We start from the raw sequence: 17,915 nt of genomic DNA, 5'->3' as shown, positions 1-17,915 counted from the left end.
TCACACCCTGAAGTATATTTAGCAATTGGGGAGGTGTATATAACTACTATAGATCCTGATCCCATAGAGATAGCAGCAGTATACAGATAGAGCTGGAGGGGAGGTGTATATAACTACTATAGATCCTGATCCCATAGAGATAGCAGCAGTATACAGATAGAGCTGGAGGGGAGGTGTATATAACTACTATAGATCCTGATCCCATAGAGATAGCAGCAGTATACAGATAGAGCTGGAGGGGAGGTGTATATAACTACTAGGGATGTAAGAAAAAATCGATTCTCGCGATAATCGCGATTTTTCATTTGCCGATACAGAATCGATTCAAAATATTTTTGAATCGATTCTTTTAGGGATGTGGAATTTTTAATAAAACGCACTTTCTCTTACCTGCCAACAAGCCCCCGGAGCTCCGGTACAGGTGTTCGGTCCCCGGGCTGTATTCTTCTTACTTCCTGTTAGTCCGGCACGTCACATGGAGCTTCAGCCTATCACTGGCCGCAGCGATGTCCCGCCTCCGCTGGTGATAGGCTGAAGCTCCATGTGACGTGCCGGACTAACAGGAAGTAAGAAGAATACAGCCCGGGGACCGAACACCTTTACCGGAGCTCCGGGGGCTCGTTGGCAGGTAAGAGAAAGTGCGTTTTCTTTTATTTTGCAGCCCGGACGGGATAACATGAGAAAAGTGAGCACCGGAGTACTAGATCGCCGCTGTCAAAGCTGACAGCGGCGTCTATTGGGATCTATGAATGCTCCCAGGTGGGCGATATATCGCGATGTATCGTCACCTAGACGGTATCGCGATATATCGCGATATATCGAATCGCCACACTGGTATCGCGATTCAAATCGAATCGCCAAATTCTTGGCGATTCACACCCCTAATAACTACTATAGATCCTGATCCCATAGAGATAGCAGCAGTATACAGATAGAGCTGGGAGGGGAACTGTATAAACTACTATATATACTGATCCCATAGAGATAACAGCAGCATACAGATAGAGCTGGAGGTGTATAACTATTATATTTCCTGATCCCATAGAGATAGCAGCAGTATACAGATAGAGCTGATATAGGAGGTGTATAACTACTATAGATCCTGATCTAATAGAGAGAGCAGCAGTAGTATACAGATAGAGCTGGAGAGAAGATGTAAAACTACTATATATCCTGATCCCATAGAGATAGCAGCAGTATACAAAGAGCTGAAATAGAGGTGTATAACTACTATAGATCCTGATCCCATAGAGATAGCAGCAGTATACAGATAGAGCTGGAGGGGAGGTGTATAACTACTAGATTTCCTGATCCTATAGAGATAGCAGCAGTATACAGATAGAGCTGATTTAGGTGGTGTATAACTACTATTGATCCTGATCTCATAGAGTTAGCAGCAGTATACAGATAGAGCTGGAGGTGTAAAACTACTATATATCCTGATCCCATAGAGATAGCAGCAGCAGTATACAGATAGAGCTGGAGGGGAGGTGCATAACTACTATATATCCTGATCTCAGAGTTAGCAGCAGTATACAGATAGAGCTGGAGGTGTATAACTACTATATATCCTCATCCCATAGAGATAGCAGTAGCAGTATACAGATAGAGCTGAAGGAGAGGTGTATAACTACTATATATCCTGATCTCAGAGTTAGCAGCAGTATACAGATAGAGCTGGAGGTGTATAACTACTATATATCCTCATCCCATAGAGATAGCAGTAGCAGTATACAGATAGAGCTGAAGGAGAGGTGTATAACCACTATGTATCCTGATTCTGACCCCCTGGCTGCAGTTTGTCAGATTTTCATGGACCAGATTTTCTCCATGGATTATTTAACAATTTACTGTGAACTGCTGATAAATACGGTCATCAAACCCCGTTCACACACAGCGGAAGGACAGGACACGAAAGCCGAGGAAGCTAAACGACACGAACATAATAGAAGCTGCGAACCCCCCGGGGGATGATGTGCAGGAGCGCAGCTGTGGGGGCAGAGAGTGCAGCCGGCCGGGACAATATTTGCATGTGAGATGGAAATGAGATACGAGTGACGGTAAGAAGACAAAGAGGTCGGATAAAGATGGATCTAACACTGGGGTCTGGGGTTCCAGCTGTTGCAAAACTACAACTCCCAGCATGCCCGGACAGCCTTCAGCTGATGTGTTGGTCTCTTAGATCAGTGTTTCCCAACCAGTGTGTCTCCAGCTGTTTCAAAACTACAAATCCCAGCATGCCCGGACAGCCGTTGGCTGTCCGGGCATGCTGGGAGTTGTAGTTTTGGAACAGCTGGAGGCGCACTGGTTGGGAAACACAGTCTTAGATCAGCGACTTTCTAACATAGCTGGTGCAAAACTACAACACCCAGCATGCCCTGACAGCCTTCGTCTAATCCAGCGGTTCTCAACCTTTTTTGCCTGAGTACCCCATGACTGCCCATTCCCAAAAAATTGTCCCCCCATATTAGAGACAATCTGTAATGATTATAGTATAATTCATATGCTTTACTTTCCTCTATAACAGGCCCCCCTGTTCCTCTCCCCAGTCCCCCGATTTACAGGCGACGTCTTCTCTAACCGGAGTTGTTTACTTTTCTTTTCTTCTCTATCTGGCCTAGACCGCCATGAAGATTTCTCCCATACAAGACGTCTCCACAGAACCAGACAAAAACATTTTAGGCTCCTTTCTGCAGTACAATACCCACCTATTTACAAACTCCCCATGTTTATTGTCACACACAGTAATAGAACCCGCGTTGTGTCCCCATAAAGTTGTTAGGTCCCCCTCTGTGCCCCAAATATAGCTGTAGGCCCCTAACTATCCCCTTATATAGTTGTAGGCCCCCAAACTGCCCCCATATATAGTTGTAGGCCCCCAAACTACCCCCATATATAGCTGTAGGCCCCCAAACTACCCCCATATATAGCTGTAGGCCCCCAAACTACCCCCATATATAGTTGTAGGCCCCCATACTACCCCCATATATAGCTGTAGGCCCCCAAACTGCTCCCATACATAGTTGTAGGCCCCCAAACTGCCCCCATATATAGCTCTAGGCCCCCATACTGCCCCCATATATAGCTGTAGGCCCCCATACTAACCCCATATATAGCTGTAGGCCCCAATACTGCCCCCATATATAGCTGTAGGCCCCCATACTGCTCCCATATATAGCTGTAGGCCACCATACTGCTCCCATATATAGCTGTAGGCCACCATACTGCTCCCATATATAGCTGTAGGCCCCCAAACTGCTCCCATATATAGCTGTAGGCCACCATACTGCCCCCATATATAGCTGTAGGCCCCCAAACTGCTCCCATATATAGCTGTAGGCCCCCAAACTGCTCCCATATATAGCTGTAGGCCCCCATACTTCCCTCATATATAGTTGTAGGCCCCCATACATAGCTGTAGGCCCCCATACTTCCCCCATATATAGCTGTAGACCCCATACTTCCCCCCCCCATATACAGCTGTAGGCCCCCATACTGCCCCCATATATAGTTTTAGGCCCCCATATATAGCTGTAGGCCCCCATACTGCCCCCATATATAGTTGTAGGCCCCATATATAGCTGTAGGCCCCCATACTTCCCCCATATATAGTTGTAGGCCCCCATACTGCCCCCGTATATAGCTGTAGGCCCCCAAACTGCTCCCATATATAGCTGTAGGCCCCCAAACTGCTCCCATATATAGCTGTAGGCCCCCAAACTGCTCCCATATATAGCTGTAGGCCCCCAAACTGCTCCCATATATAGCTGTAGGCCCCCAAACTGCTCCCATATATAGCTGTAGGCCCCCAAACTGCTCCCATATATAGCTGTAGGCCCCCAAACTGCTCCCATATATAGCTGTAGGCCCCCATACTTCCCCCATATATAGCTGTAGGCCCCCATATATAGCTGTAGGCCCCCATACTTCCCCCATATATAGCTGTAGACCCCATACTTCCCCCCCATATATAGCTGTAGGCCCCCATACTGCCCCCATATATAGTTTTAGGCCCCCATATATAGCTGTAGGCCCCCATACTTCCCCCATATATAGCTGTAGACCCCATACTTCCCCCCCCCCATATACAGTTGTAGGCCCCCATACTGCCCCATATATAGTTTTAGGCCCCCATATATAGCTGTAGGCCCCCATACTGCCCCATATATAGTTGTAGGCCCCCATATATAGCTGTAGGTCCCCATACTTGCCCCATATATAGCTGTAGGCCCCCCAAACTGCTCCCATATATAGCTGTAGGCCCCCATACTGCTCCCATATATAGCTGTAGGCCCCCATATAAAGTTGTAGGCCCCCATACTTCCCCCATATATAGCTGTAGGCCCCCATATATAGCTGTAGGCCCCCCTACTGTCCCCATATATAGCTGTAGGCCCCCATACTTCCCCCACATATAGTTGTAGGCCCCCATACTGCTCCCACATATAGTTGTAGGCCCCCATACTTCACCCGTATATAGCTGTAGGCCCCCATACTGCCCCCGTATATAGCTGTAGGCCCCCATACTGTCCCCGTATATAGCTGTAGGCCACCATACTGTCCCCGTATATAGCTGTAGGCCACATACTGTCCCCGTATATAGCTGTAGGCCCCCATACTGTCCCCGTATATAGCTGTAGGCCACCATACTGTCCCCGTATATAGCTGTAGGCCACCATACTGTCCCCATATATAGCTGTAGGCCCCCATACTGTCCCCATATATAGCTGTAGGCCACCATACTGTCCCCATATATAGCTGTAGGCCCCCATACTGTCCCCATATATAGCTGTAGGCCCCCATACTGTCCCCATATATAGCTGTAGGCCCCCATACTGTCCCCATATATAGCTGTAGGCCCCCATACTGTCCCCATATATAGCTGTAGGCCCCCATACTGTCCCCATATATAGCTGTAGGCCCCCATACTGTCCCCATATATAGCTGTAGGCCCCCATACTGTCCCCATATATAGCTGTAGGCCCCCATACTGTCCCCATATATAGCTGTAGGCCCCCATACTGTCCCCATATATAGCTGTAGGCCCCCATACTGTCCCCATATATAGCTGTAGGCCCCCATACTGTCCCCATATATAGCTGTAGGCCCCCATACTGTCCCCATATATAGCTGTAGGCCCCCATGCTGTCCCCATATATAGCTGTAGGCCCCCATGCTGTCCCCATATATAGCTGTAGGCCCCCATACTGTCCCCATATATAGCTGTAGGCCCCCATACTGTCCCCATATATAGCTGTAGGCCCCCATACTGTCCCCATATATAGCTGTAGGCCCCCATACTGTCCCCATATATAGCTGTAGGCCCCCATACTGTCCCCATATATAGCTGTAGGCCCCCATACTGTCCCCATATATAGCTGTAGGCCCCCATACTGTCCCCATATATAGCTGTAGGCCCCCATACTGTCCCCATATATAGCTGTAGGCCCCCATACTTTCCCCATATATAGCTGTAGGCCCCCATACTGTCCCCATATATAGCTGTAGGCCCCCATACTGTCCCCATATATAGCTGTAGGCCCCCATACTGTCCCCATATATAGCTGTAGGCCCCCATACTGTCCCCATATATAGCTGTAGGCCCCCATACTGTCCCCATATATAGCTGTAGGCCCCCATACTGTCCCCATATATAGCTGTAGGCCCCCATACTGTCCCCATATATAGCTGTAGGCCCCCATACTGTCCCCATATATAGCTGTAGGCCCCCATACTGTCCCCATATATAGCTGTAGGCCCCCATACTGTCCCCATATATAGCTGTAGGCCCCCATACTGTCCCCATATATAGCTGTAGGCCCCCATACTTTCCCCATATATAGCTGTAGGCCCCCATACTGTCCCCATATATAGCTGTAGGCCCCCATACTGTCCCCATATATAGCTGTAGGCCCCCATACTGTCCCCATATATAGCTGTAGGCCCCCATACTGTCCCCATATATAGCTGTAGGCCCCCATACTGTCCCCATATATAGCTGTAGGCCCCCATACTGTCCCCATATATAGCTGTAGGCCCCCATACTGTCCCCATATATAGCTGTAGGCCCCCATACTGTCCCCATATATAGCTGTAGGCCCCCATACTGTCCGCATATATAGCTGTAGGCCCCCATACTGTCCCCATATATAGCTGTAGGCCCCCATACTGTCCCCATATATAGCTGTAGGCCCCCATACTGTCCCCATATATAGCTGTAGGCCCCCATACTGTCCCCATATATAGCTGTAGGCCCCCATACTGTCCCCATATATAGCTGTAGGCCACCATACTGTCCCCATATATAGTTGTAGGCCACCATACTGTCCCGTTTGGTGCTCCACTGCTCCTCTGGTCTGGGGACCTATTCCTATTCCCATAGCAGTAGGTCCCCGGTCTGCAGGGGCATTGGAGCAACAAAGCTGATGGTAGTTCCTGCCCACAGCACCCAGTGCCCGCGCTTCCCCTTTACTCTCCTCCTCCGCTCCTCGGTAAAGTGACATCAGCCGACCAGTTCTTTCAAAGTTGTCCAGACCAGTAACCTGTGGCTGCCATTACTGATTTTTTTTAAGTACCCCCTGGAGAACTGCTAAGTACTTGTACCCCAGGTTGAGAACCACTGCTCTAATCAGATGATCTTTAAATCAGCGATTTCTAACAGAGCTGATGCCAAACTACAACTCCCAGCATGCCCTGATAGCTTTCGGCTGATCTGTTGGTCTTTCAGATCAGTGATTTCAAACAACGCTCATAAAAAACTACAACTCCCAGCATGCCCTGACAACCTTCAGCTGATGCGTTGGTTTCGTAGATCAGTGGCTTTTTACAGAGCTGTTGCAAAACTACAACTCCCAGCATGCCCTGACAACCTTCAGCTGATGCGTTGGTTTCTTAGATCAGTGGCTTTTTACAAAGCTGTTACAAAACTACAACACCCAGCATGCCCTGACAGTCTTCACCTAATGCGATGGTCTTTTAGATCAGTGCTTTCCAACAAAACTACAACCCCCAGCATGTCCTGACTGATCCGGCTGATCCATTGGTCTACTAGATCAGTCATTTCCAACAGAGCTGTTGCAAAACTACAACTCCCAGCATGCCCAGACAGCCTTTGGCTGTCTGGGCATGCTGGGAGTTGTAGTTTTGCACCCTGGTTAGCACAAGACCTTCCCGAAAAAAAATTTGCGCAAGACCTCCCCGAAAAATTCCTGCCCTTTCTGCGCTGCGTCACAACAGAGCTAGTGCAAAACTACAACTCCCAGCATGCCTGGACAGCCTTTGGCTGTCCGAGCATGCCGGGAGTTGTAGTTTTGATCCAGGTGGAGGCACCCTGGTTAGTGCAAGACATCCTCGAAAAGTTGCTTATTTTTCGGCGCTACATTATAATCATCTATATATATATATATTTTTTTTTTATATTTTATTTCTTTTTAGCAAAAAACGTAACTGTTTACTAAAAACGCACGCTGCTGTACGCTATCCATTTCCTATTGGCTTACGTAAAAATTATTTTAAAAAAAAAGAAGGATGTAACATGGACATCTTTTTTTTGGCGCACACAGTAGCGTAGTTGACTCCATTTTTTCTATACAGCTAAATGAAACGTACGGAAACAGTGAAAAAAAAATGCGGCATGTACGCACCACAGGGTTTCCGGCTATGTGGTCAACTTAAAAATGTGCGCAAATTTTTTTTTTTTTAGTTAAAACTATTTTATACGTGTAAATCTGGCGGTTAAGAAATATAAAAAGGAAAAACAAAGGAACCATAGACAGAGGTCGCGGACAGATGACGCGGTTTCATGCGGTCTGTGGCGACGGCGATTCTTTTTTGGCGACAGTCGTGTCGCAGCCTCACCGTGGCCTCATAGACGGTCGCCAGGTGTGACTTTACAATAGTAACAGCGTGATGGAGAAGTCGCCATAGCAACGGACAAAGCTTTATCGTACATGGCAACAATTTACGAAAGACGCTTCCTGACCAATGGGAAGCGGTTTCTTTGCGGTCCCCCCTGAATCTATGGGGGCCCCTGGTTGGGGTCACACTGAGATGGAGGATGCTATCACGATATGAAGAGAAGCAGGCAGGGGGGGGGGAGGAGCAGGGCAGAGCTGTCATAACAAGGCAGGGGGGAGCTGTCACGATAGGAGCAGGTTGAGCTGTCACGATAGGAGCAGGTTGAGCTATCACGACACGACCGGATGGTGAGGAGCACTTACCGTGAGACGAGGAGCCCCAGAAGACGACATGGCAGGCGGAGATGAGCAGCGCCAGCCCCAGGGCCAGCAGCTTGGCGTTCCTCACACTGAAGTGCTGATTGATTTCCCGCTTGCCCAGGTTGTAGGCCAGGGCAGCCATCTTGGCTCCTCCATGACAGCAGCGTACAATGGTAGTGCCGACCGCCGGGGGGCAGCAGAGAGGCTGGAACGAGGAGGAGGAGGGGGCGGGGTCTGTGGGGAAGGACGAAGGCGTGGGGGCGGGGTCTGCTGGTGATGAGGGGGCGGGGTCTGCGGAGGTTTGCAGTAGGGGCTGCTCGTCCTCGGGGGTCTCGGTCACGTGGTTACGTTTTTTCTTGTGCGTTTCGGGCTCGTCGGACGCCGGTGGGCTGCGGTTCCTCTGGTGACCGGGGGCAGAGCCGGCGTCTACCGAGGACATAGCGGAGGGAGACAGTCAACTGTGTGAGAGACAGACTGGAGGAAGACGGTCCACTGTGTATGACACACGAGAGGAGACAGTCAGCTGTCAGGGAGACGGCCTTACTGCAAAAGGGACGGCACTTAGTCGAGGGTTAAAGTGTTTGACTCTTAGTTGCTCTCCAGTACTGTCTGTCTCTTCAGTGGCTCTCCAGTACTGTCTGTCTCTCCAGTTGCTCTCCAGTACTGTCTGTCTCTCCAGTTGCTCTCCAGTACTGTCTGTCTCTCCAGTGGCTCTCCAGTGGCTCTCCAGTACTGTCTGTCTCTCCAGTGGCTCTCCAGTACTGTCTGTCTCTCCAGTGGCTCTCCAGTACTGTCTGTCTCTCCAGTGGCTCTCCAGTACTGTCTGTCTCTCCAGTGGCTCTCCAGTACTGTCTGTCTCTCCAGTAGCTCTCCAGTACTGTCTGTCTCTCCAGTGGCTCTCCAGTACTGTCTGTCTCTCCAGTGGCTCTCCAGTGGCTCTCCAGTACTGTCTGTCTCTCCAGTGGCTCTCCAGTGGCTCTCCAGTACTGTCTGGCTCTCCAGTGGCTCTCCAGTACTGTCTGTCTCTCCAGTGGCTCTCCAGTACTGTCTGGCTCTCCAGTGGCTCTCCAGTACTGTCTGGCTCTCCAGTGGCTCTCCAGTGGCTCTCCAGTACTGTCTGGCTCTCCAGTGGCTCTCCAGTACTGTCTGGCTCTCCAGTGGCTCTCCAGTACTGTCTGGCTCTCCAGTGGCTCTCCAGTACTGTCTGGCTCTCCAGTACTGTCTGTCTCTTCAGTGGCTCTCCAGTACTGTCTGTCTCTTCAGTGGCTCTCCAGTACTGTCTGTCTCTTCAGTGGCTCTCCAGTACTGTCTGTCTCTTCAGTGGCTCTCCAGTACTGTCTGTCTCTTCAGTGGCTCTCGGCTGCTCTCCAGTACTCTCTGCAGTCTCTTCTTGTCTGCACTCTCTTCAGTTGCTCTCCAGTACTGTCTCTCTTCAGTTGCTCTCCAGTACTGTCTCTCTGTTGCTCTCCAGTACTCTCTCTGCAGTCTCTTCTTGTCTGCACTCTCTTCAGTTGCTCTCCCGTACTGTCTCTTCAGTTGCGCTCTGGTATTCTGCAGTCTCTTCTTGTCTGCAGTCTCTTCTCTGGTCCTGGGATAGGAGGGCCAGCAGAGGATCCCCAGATCTCACAGTTATGGGTTTGGGTCTCCCTCTGTTCTGTTCACCGTCCCTCCGGTTAGGGATCCGTCTCCGGTGTGGCCGCTCTCGGGGGTGGAGAGACACCTGGAACCTGCTGGGTGAGATCTGCTGCAGCTTCTCACTCACTGCAAAACAAGATTTCTCACCTGGAGTCTTAGTTCACTTCTAATCTCCTTTATGAGCACAAAAGGGCATTTCATGTGCGACCGTTTCCTGCTTCTTGTTCATAAATTTGAAGCTCCTGACGTGTCCACGGCTGGCTTTATAATTGGGGTTCTTTAACCCCCTAACGACCCAGGAAATTAAAATTTTTGCACTTTAATTTTTTTTTCTCCTCGTCAGTGTAGTAATGTGCCCTAAGACATCTATGCATAGTAATAATACATGTGTTAATATGTAAAATACCTTTTGATCTATGTATTATGGTGATGAGTCTGAGAGGCTGGGGGTGTTTCCCCTGGAGCATGATTAGCTCCTCTCCTCCCCCCTTTCCTATCCCCTGTCATAAGGTCTGCTTAAACATTTTTATATTTGCAAAGTTTTCTGCCTAACTGCATTCTCTATTTACTCTGATGTAGCCATGTGATCATATATGGTGCAAGTACACAAGAAAAACCTGCATTTTGTGACAAAAAATTTAATTTTTTTTACATTTTCACAGCTTTGTGACCAAAGTGCTTTTTATAACCCTAAAGCAGCCACGAGGAACCTATATGGTGCAAATACACAAGAAATAAGGTCATAAATTGACCAAAGAAAATTAATTTTGCATATAAATAATCATATAGCACAGGGGTGTGGAAATTTTATTAAAAAAACTACTTGTCCACGGGACAAAAATGGAGCAAAATCTACTTGTCCCTCATGACGATCCACTTGTCCCGGCCAATTTTCACTTTTATGCTCTTGTGTTTTTTAACTACCTACTATAATGATACCTTTTAATTTTTCAAATCTGAACCAAAAAAAAAATATAAATTATATCTCAAGGAAAGTGAAATTGAAATAGTAAAATATAATTTAGCAGATTTGGTGTTTTTCTTTTCTGCGCCATTTACCTTGTGGTTGAGGTAACATGTTAGTTTTATACTTTAGGCGCCTGATTACAGCGATACCAGATTTGTATCATTTACGTCATGTTTTACTAACTCCGAACTTTTTCAAATTTTTTTAATTGCCATTTTTTAACCCCTGTAGCTTTATTTTTTTCCCGCATACCGGGCTTTATGAGGGCTCATTTTTTGCGCCATAATCTGTTTTTTGTATCGGTACCATTTTGGCATTGATCTGACTTTTTAATCGCTTTTTAACCTTTTTTTTTTCTGGAATATTATAAAAATTGCAATTCTGTAGTTTGGTATTTTTTTTTACATTTACCATACCGGATACATAATGTTCTATTTTAATAGGTTGTACAATTACGCACGAAGCGATACCAAATATGTTTATTTTTATTATGTTTACATGTTTTTATATAGGAAAAGGGGGGTGATTTGAACTTTGGAAGGGGTTAATGCAGCAGTCTTCAAACTGTGGCCCTCCAGATGTTGCAAAACTACAACTCCCAGCATACCTGGACAGCCAACGGCTGTCCTGGCATGCTGGGAATTGTAGTTTTGTAACATCTGTAGGGGCACAGTTTGGAGACCACTGGGTTAATGTGTGTCTTTCAAACTTATATTAAAGGGTACCTCTCATCAAAAAAACTTTTGATATATTATAGATTAATGTATGCAGAATAACTTTACAATTGCATGTTATTAAAAAAATATGCTTCTTTCTATTTAATTTTCCACTTTGAAGAAATGACCACTAGGGGTCTCCCTACCAGTCCTGGCAGCAAGCATTTCAGACTCATGCTGGAGTCCTAAACACTACGAGCTGCCAGTCTGCTTTGTTCACAAAGGAGAACACTCAGAGCTGCCAGCCTGCTTTGTTCACAGCCTGTTTGGCTGTGAACAAAGCAGGCTGGCAGCTCTGAGTGTTAAGGACTCCAGCATGAGTCAGAAATGCTTGCTGACAGGACTGATCGGGAAAAATACAATAGAAAGAAGCATATTTTTCATTAACATGCTATTGGAAAGTTATTCAACATTCATTAATCTAAAATATATCAAAAGTTTATTTGATGAGAGGTCCCCTTTAAAACTTATTTTTTTTACGCTTATAGGAGGAATCATTAGATTCCTCAGACAGATGAATAGATTCTATGGAACTCTATTAATCTCTGTGATCCATTGATAGAGCCTGGTCCAGCCAGGATCTATCAATGACAGAGCGGGACAGGAGGAAGCAGAGGTAAGTCCTCCGGCTACCTCCATAGTGGATCGCCCCCCCTGCGATCGCGCTGCGGGGGGGCGATCCACCCCACTAGCCCACCAGGGAGCATTCACATCTCCCTTTAGACGCCGCTGTCAGCTTTGACAGCGGCGATCTAAAGGGTTAACAGCCAGCATGATCGCCGCATGCTGGCTATTAGCGGCGGCCCCCGGCTACTGAGAACAGCTGGGGGCTGCAGAGTATGGAGCGGGCAGGAATCCTGAGCCCGCTCCATACTCCCCTGTGAGCGCCGCATGCATCTCCCCGTGCAGAGGCAGAGGATGCTGGTCTGCACGGGGAGAAATAAGCCACGCCCCCTCATCTCCCCCCCCCCCCCCTGCACGTCTGCAGAGCAGGGGAGAGAAGACAAATACTGTACACAGCTTCTCATCTCCCCTGCTCTGCTTCGGAGGACACAGGCTGCAGAGTATGGAGCGGGCAGGAGTCGGGAGCCCGCTCCATACAGACTGCAGATCGCCGCTGCACTTGTCAGGTCCGGCCCTGCTTGCCTGAAGCTGGGCTAAGGGCCGGACAAATTCACCTGCCCGGCGCCCCTTAACTGCATGTCCCGGGCATCGGGCGATAGGAGTTCCACATCCCTGTAGCACCTTGTATTGCTTGACAATGTCTGCGAGCTGTCCGGATCTCACAGGGGTTCAGCTCATGCTGGTGATAGCTGGATTATACACTGCTCTGAGGCACAGCATGGAGATAACCACACCTCCCCCCCCCCCCCCCCCTCCCCTCAGATATTTTGGTAATTTATTTAATGGACCAAAAAGGCTGGATTTTCAGTTCAGTTTTGCAAGATTAAAGACAGAGACCCCTAGTGGCCATTTTTTTTTTTAAACCAATTTTTCACATCTTTAGCAATTACATTTTTTTATGAAGCATGTTAGGAAAATGCTTAGTTTTTTAACAGGTTAACGACCAATCACATGTATACACGTCCTTGTGCCGTTAACTGGGTATGGCGCCGACTCGAACCCACGTCATGCCAGCCCTCAGCTGATTCCTGTAGCTGGGGGCCGGCGTTAATAGCTGACATGTGGCTATTTGGAATTTTTTTTGCACGTACACCATTGACCATGGGGTTTAATTAACAATATATTTTTTAATCTGGATATTTCTGCACATGGCTATACCACATATGTTTATTTTTATATGCACAGTTTGTTTTTTAAATGGGAAAAGGGGGGTGATTCAAACTTTAAGGGTGCGTTCCCACAGGGCGTATACGCAGCGTATTTGACGCTGCGCAAAATGTATGGCAGCAGCGGGAAATACGCTGCGTATCCCTTGCTCACTATACACCCAGGGCTTTCCGGCGACAGCCCTATGTGTGTAGTGAGTTTTGGAGGCGGAGCCGCGCATCACAGATACACCGGCACACGGCCCCGCCTCCAAAACTCACTACACACATAGGGCTGCCGCCGGAAAGCCCTGTGTGTATAGTGAGCAAGGGATACGCAGCGTATTTCCCGCTGCTGCCATACATTTTGCGCAGCGTCAAATACGCTGCGTATACGCCCTGTGGGAACGCACCCTTAGGGAAGGGGTTAAATGATCTTGAACTTTTTTTTTCACAATATTTTTTATTTTTTTTGCAGTGTTCTAGCCCCCTCTAGTGGCTATAATACTGCACTAACTGATCTTTTACATCGATCTTTGATATCTCATAGGATAACATTGATCAATGATTCTGCCTCTTGACTGCTCATGCCTGGATCTCGGGCACTGAGCAGTCATTCGCCGATCGGCAACGCAGGAGGAAGGTAAGGACCCTCCCTGTGTCTGCCAGCTGTTCAGGACACCGCGATTTCGCTGCGGCGCTCCCGAACAGCCCACTGAGCTATCCGGGAACAGTTTACTTTCACTTAAGACGCGGCTATCAACTTTGAATGCCATGTCTAAAGGGTTAATCAGTGCAGCGCGCTATTAGCGCTATTAGGTCCCGGCTGTTGTTAGAGGCCGGGCCCGACCCACTATGACCATGGCCCCGCATTATAGAGAGGGAGCAGACTCGGGGCGTACAGGTACATCCTGTGTCCTTAAAGGGGTGCTCCGGTGAAAAACTATTTTATTTTTATTTATCAACTGGTGCCAGAAAGTTAAACAGATTTGTAAATTACTTCTATTAAAAAAATCTTAATCCTTCCTGTACTTATTAGCTGCTGAATACTACAGTGGAAATTCTTTTCTTTTTGAAACACAGAGCTCCCTGCTGACATCATGACCACAGTGCTCTCTGCTGACATCTCTGTCCATTTTTTCAACTGTCCAGAACAGCATATATTTGCTATGGGGATTTTCTCCTACTCTGGACAGTTCCTAAAATGGACAGAGATGTCAGCAGAGAGCTCTGTGTTTCAAACGGAAAAGAATTTCCACTGTAGTATTCAGCAGCTAATAAGTACAGGAAGATTTTTTAATAGAAGTAATTTACAAATCTGTTTAACTTTCTGGCACCAGTTGATTAAAAAAAAAAAAAAATTTTCACAGGAGTACCCCTTTAAGGGGTTAAGGAAGTAATGGGAAAAAGTTGTTTCTAACAGTAACCCTTTAATAGACGGAACTTTTAGTTTTTTCATCACAGAGCCATATGAGGGCTTGTCCCGCCCCCTCCCATAGACTTGCATTGAGGGGGCGGGGTGTGACTTCATGAGGGGGCGGGGCTATGGCATCACGAGCTCCCAACGCCGGCTCCAGCGTTTGGAACTGTTTGTACCAAATGCTGAGCAGCGGAGTACACCTTTAAAGACATTTAAAATGATTTTCATGTCAGATTTTGCCACACCCAGGTTAAAAATAAACCTTTATTGGCTTGGTTTCTATGTCGTTCTCCTCTATAAATATCCGTCATATATTCTAGAGAAATCTTTGTACCTAATTACATTCCTTTCATAATTATGGTGATTAGTGATATATTTAAAGGGGTACTCCCACCCTAGACATCTTATCCCTATCCAAAAAATAAGGGGATAAGATGTCTGACCTCGGGGGTCCTGCCGCTGTGGACCCCCGCAATGTTGCATGCCGTCATGCCCCCTCCGATAGACTTGCATGGCGTGATGTCACATGGGGGCGGAGTCCTGACGTCACGGACTTCCTTTCCAGTGGTCGTGACCGGGACCCTACAGCGCTTCCGGACAAGAAACAGGTGGGTGCCGCATGCAACATTGCGGAAGTCCCCAGCGGCAGGACCCCCGCGGTCAGACATCTTATCCCCTATCCTTTGGAAAGGGGCTAAAATGTCTAGGGTGGGAGTACCCCTTTAAAGAGCATTAGGCTCTGTTCACATTGTGGCCTCTGTTACTATGATGGGCGCGCTGGACCTGACCTACAACTGGGAACAACTGGATCTCCGACGGCCGTGTGAACAGACTCCAACACCTTACCTGCCTACTTTAGGGTGAGTTCACACTACGGAAAATCAGGGCGGAATCCGTGAGGGATATCCGTGTTAAATTCTGAGTAAATTCTACATGGACCCCCATTGACTTCAGTGGGTTTTCTGCTGCTCTGTGCACTCATTTTCCGGCTGTAATGCGCCCTCTCAATAAACAGCAATTTCAGAGTGGGTTCCGCAGAAAAAATAAACGTTCCGTCTTTGTGCGGTATCTGGGGTCCGGAATTTCCGTAGTGTCAATGGTGCAGCAGAATCTTACTGTCCGCAATGGGATTCTGCTGCACCGAAACTTCTTTGTATAATTTCATGTGGTAATTGTGTAATGTGAACACGGCCATAGCTATTTACATCAGGAGTATAGAATACTTTTTTCTAGAAAGTGTTTAAAGGGGTATTCCGCCCCTAGACATCTTATCCCCTATCCAAAGGATAGGAGATAAGATGTCAGATCGCCGGGGTCCCGCTGCTGGGGACCCCGGGGATCGCTGCTGCAGCACCCCACTATCATTACTGCGCAAAGCGAGATCGCTCTGCACGTAATGACGGGCAATACAGGGGCCGGAGCATCGTTACGTCACGGCTCCGCCCCTCGTGGTGTCACGGCCCGCCCCCGTCAATGCAAGTCTATGGGAGGGGGTGTGGCGGTCGTCACGCCCCCTGCCATAGACTTGCATTAAGGGGACGGGCCGTGATGTCATGAGGGGCGGAGCCATGATGTCACGCTGCTCCGGCCCCTGTATTGCCCGTCATTACGCACAGAGCGAACTCACTCTGCGCAGTAATGATAGCGGGGTGCCGCAGCGGGGGTCCCCAGCAGCGGGATCGCGGCGATCTAACATCTTATCCCCTATCCTTTTTGGATAGGGGATAAGATGCCAGGGGCGGAGTACCCCTTTAAGGCTAGGTTCACACTGTGGAATTTCCGCCAGAGACACTTGGACCACGCGGACTGGATTGCCGTCACCATAGATGTCAATGCATTTCTGAGAAGATCTCCCAAAAGATCTACCCAGAAATGCATTTGTGTCATTTTTATCTAAAAGTGCACGGTGTAGAATCGGAACCCCGAAAATTTACAAAATGGCATTTTTATTTTTTTTATTTTGCCCCACAAATAATTTGTTTTGGTTTCGCCATAGATTTTTTTTAGATAAAAATTGACACATTGTCCCTGATTTACTATTGTAAACACAACCTGTTTTGTCGGGTTATGGGCCAAAATGTCTTGCGCTACGCCACAAATTGTGTTTGCGCCAGAATAAAAAGAAAAACAAGCAACTCTCCATTTTACCAAAACCACAAAGCCACTGAAACAGGGGGCTTGGATCTACAAATTTTTCACGTTACGTCCCTTTTTTTTGACGGCCACACACCTTTTTCCCAGCGCCATGCCCCGTTTTCGGGTTTTCAGGGTAAAATGGAGAGTTGGACAGTTTTTTACATTTTGTGCCGCAAATTCTGGCACAAACACAATTTTGGGAGCAATATGCCAAATTCTGGTGCACAACCCGACAAAACAGGTCGGGTTTACAATAGTAAATCAGAGCCAATATCTTTATTCTGTAGGTCCATATGGTTACGATACCCAAATTATAAAGGTTTCTTTTTTTTACTTCTTTGAAAAAAAAACACTTTTTGTACGAAAATTTACATATTTTTCCATTTTTGCACTTTTGTTTTTTCCTCATCACCTTCTAAAAATCATAACTCTTTCAGTTTTCCACCAGCAGACCCATATGAGGCTTGTTTTATGTGCCACCAATTTGATTTTGTAATGACATCCGTCATTTAATCACAAAATCTACGGAGAAACCCCCCCCAAAAAATGTATTTGTGTTACAAAATTAAAAAAAATGGCTTCCATTTCTACGCAGTGCACTTTTGATAAAAATGACATCTTATCTTGATTCTGTAGGTCCATACAATTAAAATACCAAACTTATATAGGTTTGATTTTGTTTTACTTCTGTTAAAAAATTAAACTTTGTGCACAAAAATTTGTACATTTAAAATTGTCCTCTTCTAACCCCTATAACTTTTTTATTGTTCAGTGTACTGGGATGTGTGAGGGCTCTTTTTTTGCGCCATGATCTGTAGTTTTTTTTCTGTACCATATTTGTTTGATGTAACATGAAAAGACAAAATTGGGCCGTTGATGGCGCTGGTCCTGATAGAAAGTTCTATAGACCCTTCTCAGTGTCTAAAACGTGGTTTATTAGCACAGAAAGCAACGCGTTTCTGGTCCGAACTGGACCCTTCATCTGGCAACGTGCATACAACATAGTGAACAGATGCGGTTAAAATACATTCCATCCGCAACCATAAAGGTTACGTT

The 17,915-nt window shown here is 47.2% G+C and overlaps 1 protein-coding gene across 3 annotated transcripts in view; it reads right to left on the bottom strand.

Annotated features, from left to right (window-relative positions):
- Window positions 1-8,830, bottom strand: part of CASD1 (CAS1 domain containing 1) — an 83,606-nt gene extending 74,776 nt beyond the window's left edge. For 2 of the 3 annotated variants that reach the window (XR_008843797.1, XM_056518998.1), the window contains exon 1: window positions 8,220-8,830. Coding sequence is in view for 2 of the 3 variants with exons in the window: in XM_056518998.1 (XP_056374973.1) it covers window positions 8,220-8,655 (436 nt within the window). In the remaining variant the exon portion in view is untranslated. The remainder of the gene's footprint in view (window positions 1-8,219) is intronic. The other variant, XM_056518996.1, reaches the window with a different exon arrangement.
- Window positions 8,831-17,915: the final 9,085 nt, after the last annotated feature.

This window comes from Hyla sarda, chromosome 5 (assembly GCF_029499605.1).
Source record: "Hyla sarda isolate aHylSar1 chromosome 5, aHylSar1.hap1, whole genome shotgun sequence".
NCBI classification, from domain to species: domain Eukaryota; kingdom Metazoa; phylum Chordata; class Amphibia; order Anura; family Hylidae; genus Hyla; species Hyla sarda.
The sequence above is the reverse complement of the archived record's forward strand: the minus strand, read 5'-3'. Positions and strand labels throughout refer to the sequence as shown.